General features: G+C 44.4%; 1 protein-coding gene across 8 annotated transcripts in view; it reads right to left on the bottom strand.

Annotated features, from left to right (window-relative positions):
* Positions 1 to 1938: 1938 nt before the first annotated feature.
* ZFYVE1 (zinc finger FYVE-type containing 1) overlaps positions 1939 to 11473 on the bottom strand; it is a 40227-nt gene continuing 30692 nt past the window's right edge. For 3 of the 8 annotated variants that reach the window (XM_039535048.1, XM_039535050.1, XM_039535051.1), the window contains 2 exons: positions 8718 to 8939; positions 5988 to 8620 (listed from right to left, as the gene is read on the bottom strand). In XM_039535048.1, the coding sequence (XP_039390982.1) occupies positions 8553 to 8620; positions 8718 to 8939 (290 nt within the window). In that variant the 3' untranslated portion in view covers positions 5988 to 8552. Of the gene's footprint in view, positions 2295 to 3297; positions 4425 to 5987; positions 8940 to 11473 lie in introns of those variants that run through there. The other 5 variants (XR_005597646.1, XM_039535047.1, XM_039535046.1 and 2 more) reach the window with 5 other exon arrangements.

Raw genomic sequence — 11473 nt, 5'->3', positions numbered from 1 at the left:
TGCTTCAAGAGGTCACTCTGCTCCTCCCTCCCCTTCCTGTAGAAACAGCAGTGGCTCCAGCTGCTCCCTCCCTGTTAAATGACCAGCAGCAATTGTTTGCTTCCTGTCTCCCTATACTCTCAAAAGAAAGTGCAACTCCACATTTTTGTGGTGGGGTCCTTCCCAACTGCCTGCTATCCGATGCCAGTATATGGACATGCTCCCAGCAACAAGAGCAGATTCCCAGTAAGAGAGGGGAAGAAGTCGGGCCCTGTCCAGGGACAAGCCATGGCTGGACAGCACTGTAGCTGACATCTGCTGCGGGGTGGGACTGCACTGATGTAGGAATCAAGCAGAAATTCTGAGAAGAGCCCCTCTAGGTTTACTGAAGTAAAGAACCTTACAGACACGCAGTTGTTCTCCTCACAGTTATAGCTTCATTTCAGCAGAGAAGGAGTCCATGTTTGTTACCTTAGTGAAACATGTTACTGTATGTGCCATGAGGTACTGAAAGCAGCATATGATCCTCTTATTAGTCACTTATCTCTGCCATGAGTGAGATTTCTCTTTTAGCACTGAGCTCCTTAAGTCACAAAGGGAACATTGAAAAATGGCAGCCCCAAACCTAAAAGTTACAGGAACAACAAGGTGGGTATTGCTCCTGCTGAGTGCAACTGCTGCAGTATTTCTTGGCTGCTTTTCCTTCACTCCCTGCCTACAACCCCAGAACCACAGAGAAAAGTCCTGGCTGCACAAAAGGCAATGACAAAACTCTCATTAATGTCAGTGGTTCTACTATTATATTCATGACTATGAACTGTAGGCCTAATCCTGTAAAATGCTGAGTGCCCTCATCCCCTGAAAGGGGGGAGATAGCTCAGTGGTTTGAGAACTGGCCTGGTAAACCCGGCATTGAGAGCTCAAGGGGGCCATTTAGGGAACTGGGTTAAAAATCTATCTGGGGATTGGTCCTGCTTTAAGTAGGGGGTTGGACTAGATAACCTCCTGAGGTCCCTTCCAACCCTGATATTCTATGAAAATGTATTTGTGCCCTAGGAATGAATCCAACATCAGTTTAAGCTTCCTGGCCTTTCATATTAGTTCATTGCTCCACATCTAGATCCTGCAAAGTAAGGACAATTGCAGTGGCTAGGTTGAATTCCACTGTTTTACTAAAGATTTACTAATGAAAATGAATTTTTAAAAACAAAACTTCATAACATGGCCCTTTGAGTAAATGGTGTTCTTGTTTAGCAGGGGCAGGTGCCTGCAAACACTTGTGTATGTGCATCACTTCAAGCACGTGAGCAGTCAGATTGAAGTCAATGAGCCTACTCTCATGCCTAAAGTTAAGCACCTACATCAGTGTTCGCAGGATCCAGACTTATCTGCTAACAGCACAATTTACTTTCTCTAGATTGCCTTTTCCAGCCATAGATTTCAAAGCACTTCACAAAATTATTATTCTCACGTTACAGAGAGGTTAAGTGATGTTTTCAGGGTGTGGGCAAGTCAGTGAGAGGCAGAGTCTGACAGACCTCAGGTCTCCTGACTTTCTGTGTTCCAACCAGTAGACCACAGCTGTCCACGCTATCTGTCACTGTTGTATCATCACTGTAGCTATGAACAGTTGTGATGTTTTTCTGACAGGCACCCTTTAGGTACTACTGCTTCCCATTAAAAAATCCAGTCTGCCACTATAGAACTGCTTTCCAGAGTAGAAATGGAAGAATTTAACACCCATTTGGAAGAATTAGAAATCAGGGTTCAAAGCCTCCCAAAGGAAATTTCTACAATTAAAAGCAGGGGGACAGGATGGGACTTATTTAACTCCAATGAAACTGATTTCTAAAGGAAGCTGAATTCTACAAGCCCAGCTTTGCAACAGCAGAGCTTTCAGATACATTTTTATTTACGCAATATGTAAACTACATTCATTAGTGACAATCTGTAATGCAATGCAGTGATCAAATGATTTATTATACTGGAGAAGATATTGTTACACCATATACTTGGATTTTTGTAAGAGAATTGTTCATATTGGTAGTGGTCATTTCAAGTAAATACACTTAATTGATTAGTTGCAATAACTGATCTTGCTCTTTGGCAGCTGCCACGTTGTTAAATTACATTAACTTCCTGTCACAGTGAATTGTTGATTTGCAAGGCTTGACTACAGTAATTTTCCCATGTTCTGGCATTGCTGGGATCTCTCAGCTGAATTTTTTCCACTGTGAAGAACTTGAATAGTCCCAAAATGCAATTATGTGGCTTATGCTTGGTGACTAACAAAATACACGAGTCAGGATAGTTTCCTGTAATAAGCAGAGATGTTTCAGGAAAGATTGTAATTTTTATATGCATATGCATGGTATGATTCCCTCATTCTGTAATAAAATCTCTAATTCTTTTGCTATTGCTGAAAAATGTGAAATGGACTGAAACGAATAGTCTATTTGATTTTGGCCACTGCAGGAAAGCAAGACCCCTCCCCTTGCTTTAGTGTGTGTGTGTTTTTTTTTTAAATGTAAAAAATACAATTGGCATTGCCCTGCTATACCCAATAGTACCTTTCAGAGGCAGCTGTTTTACAGGGGAATAGCTCAGTGGTTTGAGCATTGGCCTGCTAAACTGAGGGTTGTGAATTCAATCCTTGAGGGGGCCATTTAGGGATCGGTCCTGCTTTGAGCAGGGGGTTGGACTAGATGACCTCCTGAGGTCCCTTCCAACCCTGATATTATATCTTCATTTCATTTTAAAACTGATGCGTTCAATCACTTTTATCTCCACCTGCTGTAACTTTGTGCTAGCTACTCTCAGCAACCTGCATTTCTTAAGCCCTTAGCAATAGCACTTCAGCGTCAATGGGTGTGGCCCTGCCCAAACTGATTAGCAAAGGTTAAGGACCTTTTGTGGGAAATTACCAACGATATATATCAGAGGTGGCCAAACCACGGCTTGTGAGCCACATGCGGCTCTTTAACAGTTTAAATGCAGCTCACGGGGCCCCTCTTCCGCCCCCCACCCCATTTTTCACCTACCAGACTGGGGGGGCGGGGGAGCTTGGGGCTTCTGCCCTGTGGTGGAGCTAGAGGCTTCAGTCCTGCAGGAGGGACCTGCCTGGGCTTAGGGCTTCAGCCCTACGGGGCACACCTGCTGGGGCTAGGGCCTTCAGAAGGAGCAGGGCTGAAGCCCCGAACCACAGCAAGTACCTCCTGTGGGGCTGAAGCCCCGAGAGACACCCCCGCCCCCGCAGGGCAGAAGACCCTCCCCTCCCCCCCTGCAGGGCTAAAGCCCTGAGCCCCAGTAGGTGCACCTGCCTCTCGAACGTCCAAAGATTACTGTATGCGGCTCAGCCAGGCAGTACGTTTGGCCATCCTTGATACATATTTTCTCCCATTTCCGTAATTTTTCATGACTTTTTTTTAAATGAAAAATTTTCAAATCTAATTCTCCCACCTTGCACTTTTTGTACTTGTTTAGAAAAAAAAATTAAAACAGTGAGAGGAAAAGGGGATTCCACCCCCGCCCCCCATGACAATGAAAATCCAGTCAATCCCTTTTAATCTATTAGCAGGCAAGGACAAATCTATTGCTACCAAAGGCCCAGATCCTGAAAGGTGTTTAGGTGCCTAATTCCCATTGAAATCAATGGGAATTAAGGCACCTAAGCATCTTTGAGGATCTGGGCCAAATGCTTCTGACAGAGGCTTAACTCCGGATACTAGCACATAGCTACACTAGCTGGCGTTAGTCATTGAAAGCATAGGTTGTCCGATTACATTAACAAAAATGAGACGCCAGCACAAACTCTAGCAGGCAGGCTAGAGCTAGAGGTAAGGGAACTACACGTAAAAGAGCCAGTTAGGTCTCTGTATGGCCAGGTGGAAAACCCAAAAGCTTTCATACTCTTAGTACACAGGCTAATCCCCCTTTCATAACAACTTGGGAACTGGTCAGTCTCCCAGGGCTTCAGCCGGGGCACTAGGGGATGCTGTAGCAGGCAGATGGGTGGTTTCTAGTTGTTGCGGGGATGGCAGAGCTATGGATCAAGGAATAATATTTTAAAAAGCACGAAGTAGTTTTGAGACCACGGTCAGGGGAGGGATTGTCTTGTTTTCCAGACCACAGACAAAAGGCCCAATGCAGAAGTGACAAATCGGGGGGGTGTCAATTACAAGTGAGTAAACTGGAGAGAATATAATTCACAGTCCACAGAGACAGCAGAAGGGTGAGGTTATAGCAGGAAAAACACAAAACAAGAGGGTCAAAGACAAATGTTCCTTTTCTTTCACATCCTCCTGCTAGATGCTTTTCCTGTCCCAACCCTGCTCTTCCACCCTCTGGTTGTCTAAATTCCAGTAGTCTACCGTCACCATGTGCTATATATATACACCGTATGTTGCCTCTGAGTTTGGCCCAAAGATTTCACAGTGTGGGGACATCTGAAAGTGAACAAATTTATAGTAACAGATAAACCTCCTACTGTGTCTAGCTCAAAATTGGAGAGGAAAATCCATCCTTTCTATTCAGAGGAACATGCACCTCTTTACAGGTAACTGACACAGTCAGCTCATTTGAAGTAAATAAGTCTGAGCAAAGAATAAAATCATCTACGTTTCCTCTTCCTGAAATCTGAGCTGCTTACTGTACACCTTGTGTAAAGAATTATTTTCATACTTGGGCAAACTGTCAGGCATATTTGCACATCAATTCACAATTCTTATTTTAATCTTTTTTTTTTTTTTGCCACATTTGCTAGAAAAGATGTAGAGGTTTCTTGATCCACTGTGAACTGACATCACTTTTCTGGCAAAAAGACACTATCAAGCACAGACTGCTTTTTTCTGTAAATCAAAACAGTCTGTTATCTTGCCACATCTCAGATAGACAAACTAATAATCTTGCCAAGACAAGTGTTTACTGCAGCCACTGAAACATTACCATTACAGTGAACTGTTCAAGTTGGTGCAAAGGCCAAACTCCCACCTTGATTTACAATACTTTAAACTGTGACTCTCTAATCAGTAATCTACAAAGCCCACAAACTAGTCTTTTGGAAATACACTGAAAGAGAATGGCATTTTTCATCCAACAGGGAAATAAGGTTTTTCTTTTAACCCTGTGATGTTTCTTTCCTCAATTCCAATAATAAGTGTTTTCCCCACCTCCCAAGTGAACTTCATTCAACTACTAGACCTCTTCCAGGTTGACATCGTGAAGTAACCTCCAGTTTCGGCTTTTCCAGTGCTCAGGAAAGGCTACCGATGCTCGGAAATGGACTTTTGCAAGAGTCACTCTATTTAGATGCTGTGGGAGCGTCTGCAAGAACAGCTTCTCTGGTAAGAAGTTGTGGGCTTAGACTGCAAGCTTGGGGAAGGCACTGTCTTTTTGTCCCGTGTTTGTACAGTGCCTGGCACAATGGGATTCTAGTCCATGACTAGGGCTCCTAGGTTGCTATGGTAATACAAATAAATAATAATAATGAGCAAAAATGAGTTTATTTCAGGTCCTCCTTTTCCTAGTAAAAACTCATGTCTTCAAAATGGGGTTTCCACTTCCTGTCCTGGATGCTGCAGTGTTACCTGCTTAACACTCTGAAGCATTAAGCAGGCGACACTCATTTTTCAGGTTGTTTTCCCAGTTAAAAGTTTATGCTGCTGCAGAAATACAGAGCATTGTCCAGGTTCAAGGGAGAGGGGGTTGTTCAAAGCCATTTTCTTATGAAACATTAATGCCTCAAGCATAGAAATCTGGTAATCCCAGCTCCTGCTGGGCTCAGTTAATGCACACATTCTAGGCATATTTATCTCCTTTAAGTGCCTGATCGAACGCCCATTTAAGTCAACATGAATCTTTCCATTGACTTCACTAGGAGATGAACAAGGCTCTCAACCAGCAGCTAGTGCTGAGCTGTCTAGGAACCCCTGGCTCTCTCATGAGGACTGTATTCCAGCATGAGAGCAGGATCTTGAATACGACTCTCATTTTGGAACAGGGAAGGGTCTAAAGAAAAAGTCTGACTAGGCTCTATTCTCCCCACACCCATGAAACCTGATGCTATCAGAACAGGGAGAGGGGAGGGTCTAAAGTGCACAGCTTAGAACAGTGCTCTTTAACCTGTGTGGTATACAGTATTTTTTTCCCCTGGAAGGCTTTTGTAACCTGAGAATCTTTTTTCATTTTCTCCCTCTACCCAAGCACTCTCATTGGATGCTATAGCATAGGACAAAGCACGGTGCATTAAAACTTAGGCCTTGTCTATCTGGGCAAGTTGCACCAGTATAACCCAAGGTGTGAATTTAAACCAAGCTAGTTAAACTGATGCAAACCCCCACGTAGACACTCTTATTCTGGTGTAAGACTGGTTTATTTCACATTAGTTTAAATGGATTAGGAACAGATTTAAATTAAACTGAAATAAGCCATTTATCTGAAATAAGAGAGTCCACACAGGAATTTAAACTGGTTTGAAAAGTGATGCTACTTAAACCAGAGCAACTTTCCTGTGTAGACAAGGCCTTAGCCGAGTCTCTTACCTTTCCTGTTGCTACCTTATTTAGAGTTACCTGTTGCCCCTCTTCTTTATTTTACTGATGCTCAGCTACAACATTTCCCCCGACATCAACCCCATTTAAGGTAAGCACAACAAAAGGCTCTTGCTTTGCTGACAAGATCTCAGCACAGTCCCAACACCCCAGAGCACTAGAACTGTCAGTCGGGATTGGACTCCATGCGTGTGCTAGAAATACATAGACAGCACTTTGTCTTAAATGGACTGAGGCAGTACATCTGCCTGTGGCAGGACAAAATTCTAACAAGTCAATGACACAGAGATTCTGAAGTGAAGACTTTATACAAGGAATGTCATGGATGGTTTCTCTTTGTGCATTAACATGGTAGTAAAGCTACATGCATGGAAGCCACACAGGGCATGGCCTTCAAACCAACAACAAATATTAATTGCATTGTTCACCACCTATTCAAAAATAAACAGCTCAAAGTGCAGAGCTATGCTGTAAAATGTCTTTTCTAAGACAGGACTGTTACCCACTCCTATCCCCCACTCCCTTCCAGGTGACTGTCAGCTTATGACAGCCTTTGATTACAAAATACAAGTCAGTCTGTGGCAAGTTTAACCAACAGGGAAGGTTTCCTACCACACACTCCATTTCAGCTTCGGCGTGAACAGCTGCCTGGGGCAGTTACTTTGCAAACAGGTTCCTTCAGGGGTGAGAGCAAGAACTGTTAGTTAAAAGGCCAAAGCCAGCACGCTTCTTCAGAAGGTCTAGTCTTTTATAGCAGTTAATTTAATAATATAGTCCTAACAGAGGATGTCAATCATTGAGCTACACAAGGGCATGTTTAACAGGTAGGACTAAATCAGTTTCAGGGTATCGTGTCAAACTCCAGCCACTACAATTGGAGACAAGTCCCCTCCATGGGAGCATCCCTTGTCTACATAAGCCAAAAGTTCAGTTCATGATGGTCTCTTATTTCTTGTCATGAGAGCCAAAATCCACAGAAAAGGAGCGTATCAGTTGAGTGCAGTGGTTTGCTCATTGCTGATAAATTCAGTGGTTCAATGCAGACCTTTATGGAAGGGTAAAGTCCAGTGAGTGCCACTTGCTGTAAGAGCTTAGAAGAGATTCCTGTTTTCCAGCTGGATCTGTAGGTTTGGTTGTTTGTTGTTGTTGTTTTTATAAGAAAGATCACAGTCAAATCTGTCCCGTTTCTATGCACCCGTCTGCAAGACCATTGGTGGCACCATGGATTTGGGGATCCTTTAAAACTTTAGTAAGCCTAGCAAACACTAAACTGCAGGTCATGCAATCTTCCAGAAAACGGGCACTTGCCTAGTTCTGGTCACAAGCCTCTTAGTTTCTGATGAACCTCATAAAGCAGTTAAAGTGCTCCAGAAAGAAATCCAAGCGCATGGGAACATGGTCAAGAAGAGTGAGGCCCTGCAATCTTGTGACCTTGTGCTGACGTGGAAATGGGTTCTACTGAAGATGCCCTAGCATTTTCCACATCATTTGTTTTCCTTTCAACAACTCTAGCTTGGTCATTGCCATGGTGCTAGGTTCACCTCCACTCACCTGCACTGCGGTCCCATGACCTGCCAGACTAGCATTTGTTACCACAATTCAAATGGATTTTGCAAACCCTTTAGTACCAGCAGGTGGAGCTTCCAGAGGCAGGGCCCTTCCCATTATCAGATGTAATTCATGCATCAACACTTGGGGAGCCGTGGACCCTCCTGGCAGCAAAGGGTCCAAACCTTTACAATAGGACCGTGTGATGAGCAAAATGCTTTAAGAGAAAAATTAGAAGGCACTGCAGTGGCTATGAATTCGACCCAATACAGCAGGGTCCAGCTGCATCTCTTATTTGAACTAGAAATATTCAAAACTTCACTAGCCACCGGCATCCTTAACATACTAAATTATATAGATATAGATGTTTAAACTGGAATAAAATACATTGGATTTGGGTTGCTCATTTACGTGAGCTCCCCCCTTCCCCAATCAGCTTACAATTAAAACCTGAAGGTCCAGTTTACTCACTTGAGCTCATGTCCCAGCATTCCAAGATGGGTAGAACATGAGAGCAGGCCCGAGATCAGAAACATGCACTCTGGCTGCAAAAAGTGAAAGGGAGATCAAATATTTTTTTCTAACCCTGAGAACCTAAGGAATCGTGAAGGACCCAGACAGGAAGCTGGGGTTAAAGATCACCGGGTTTCTTATTGCAGCTAAAACAGACTCGCACTGGATGATCCCATCCGCGGGAAGGGACTGCTCGGCGCTCGTTTGAACATTCATCGCAGAATCCCTGGCCACAGGCTCGACAGTGGTGTTTAGAGAGCTTGATGTTGAACTCCTTCTGGCAGTTGTGGCAGTGCAGGATTTCATGATCCGGCACCCAGTAAGCAGGTCTAGCAGCATCTTTCACGAGCCCTACAAAGGATTAGAAAGAACCACAGCAATTAGAATGTCTCCTGTTCTTTGCTAAGGAAGGTGTGTGTGGGGGGGGGGGGGAAAGGACGCAAGGACTACAAGCAATGCCTGTGCCTTTCCAAGGAGCTCATTACGGAAACTGTCAAGATCTGCCCACAGAACACTTCATTCTAGCAGGCATCTGCTAGTAGTTCAGGCTATTCCAATCTTTCATATTCTGCCCCTACACAATTCAATGGCATTATTTTAATGAGGACCCTACCACCACTACACCATTGTTTAATGAATAATAATAATAATAATAATAATAATAATTAGTTTGAGCTGGTTTGGTAGCCCTAGAGAAGGAAATCCAATAGGCACAAGTTTCCCCTCCACATTCAACCCTGACCAAGTCAGGGGCCAGATAGCAGATCAGTCTCCAAGTCTCTCTCAAGCCTAGACCTTTTTGCTAAGACTGCCACCCAGGATACCAATTAATAGCACATGATGTGGATGTCTGTCTACTAGTAACCAGACTGAGAACTTCAGTTCATTTCACATCAGGCACCAAATAGCGATCAGTGGCTTACAACACTTGGTGACTACTGACCTTGGCTGGATTTGGACCAGTGAGCCAAACATGAAAATTCCTGCATTAAATCTTATTCAGCCTGGCATAGCAAGTTAAGTAGATGTAATAGATCTCTGGGGGCCATACAGCCCACACAATGTCATGGGCCTCTTGAAGTTCACACTGTGGAAGTAGGGCAGCTAATATTCTTAACCCCTAGTCTTGGCTCCTCAAGAGAACAGGGTGATCAAATCTCCCTGAATTACTGGAGTGATCCCACAAACAGAGTATTATACCAAGAAAGGAAGACATTCTGGGCTGGGGGAAAACCACAGCCCCACTTTACTAATTTTTTGCCATTTTTTGCAGAAGGCCATCCAGGATAAGTGGAGGTGGACACCTCCTCCGGCCAGGACTCGTTCAGAGAACATTGGCTTTCTCTGCCTTATCTTCCGTCCATTGCAGTTCAGCTGGGCGGCCAAAACAATGTAACCATCACTCTTTCAGGTATGTGTACAATGTTGGTGTTACCACCATCATTCCTGCTACCATTTTATTAAAATAATAAAAGATCTGCCAGCCTGAGTAAATCCCAGACAGAGCAATGGCGAGAAGGTCTGATCAGTGGTTAATGCAATTCTTCACCCTCTACTGCTGTCTACCTCTTGTGGGGGGGTTGGTCAGCAGAGAAAACAGCAGTTCAGTATGGAACAACATTTAAACCCAAGTATCTCCTGAGGCACCTGGGCTGGTACCAAGTGTACTAACAACCAGCACACTGTCATTGTACTAACTTCAGCACTAAGGACCATCCTCCCAGTTACTGGATGTTTAAATTTCTTGGTCCTGATTTGCAGAAGTGCCGAGCACCCAAAGATCCCAATTTTGTCAACTGGAGCTGCAGGCACTCAGAACCTCTACAAACCTGATAGAATGTCTCATAGTTTGGCCATGATTTTTTAAGTACAAGAAACTTAGTCTGCTGGGTGAGGAAAGTGGACGGTGAAAGCATGTGACTAACAGAACCAGGCAGAAGAAATGACGGGCCAGTGAAGGAGAATTAGAGCTCAGGAACAGGTTTGCAGAGTTGGAAAATGAAGAAGGGGCACAGCAGGTGGTCGCTGAAGGTGAGAGGGCAAGGAAAAAGAGAAGAGCAGCTAGTCCTACAGGAAGAGGGGAAGAGTCAATGGAGACAACACCAAATATGAGCCCCAGGAGGATACGGGATGAGTTGCGGAGGATTGCAAGGGTGAATAGGAATTGAGAGGACTTGCAGCCAGTGGGAGCAGGGGATAGATCGGAGAATCACACCGTCATCAGGAAAAGGCAGGTCTACGTGATTGGGGACTCCTTACTGAGAAGGATAGACAGGCCTGTAACTAGAGCTGATCCGGAGAACAGAAGGGTGCGCTGTCTGCCGGGTGCTAAGATACGGGATGTGGACCTGAGGCTGAAAAGGATCCTAACGGGAGCTGGAAAGAATCCGTTGATTGTCCTTCATGTGGGAACGAATGATACGGCTAGATTCTCGCTGGAACGTATCAAGGGAAACTATGCCAGACTGGGGAAGATGCTTAAGGAAATCAAGGCTCACGTGATCTTCAGTGGGATTCTGCCTGTTCCTAGAGAAGGGCAACAAAGGTGTGACAAGATTATGGCGATCAACAGATGGCTCAGGCAGTGGTGCTATAAGGAGGGCTTTGGGATGTACGGCCACTGGGAAGCATTCATGGACAGAGGACTGTTCTCTCAGGACAGACTTCACCTGAGTAAGGAGGGAAATAGACTTCTTGGATGGAGGCTCGCCCAACTGATTAAGAGAGCTTTAAAACTAAGAATTGGGAGGAGATGGTTGGGAGATGTCCAGGTAATCTCCATGCCAGAATTTAACATTGAGAGGGAAAAAAACGAAGTAAGAGAGGATACAGCCGTGGGCAGAAGAATGGACATAAGGAGGAAGCGTAGTGTAGATACCAGTCTA

Source organism: Mauremys reevesii, linkage group 4 (assembly GCF_016161935.1).
Source record: "Mauremys reevesii isolate NIE-2019 linkage group 4, ASM1616193v1, whole genome shotgun sequence".
In the NCBI taxonomy this organism is placed as follows: Eukaryota; Metazoa; Chordata; order Testudines; family Geoemydidae; genus Mauremys; species Mauremys reevesii.
Note: the sequence above shows the minus strand (reverse complement) of the source record. Positions and strands in the feature narration are given on the sequence as shown.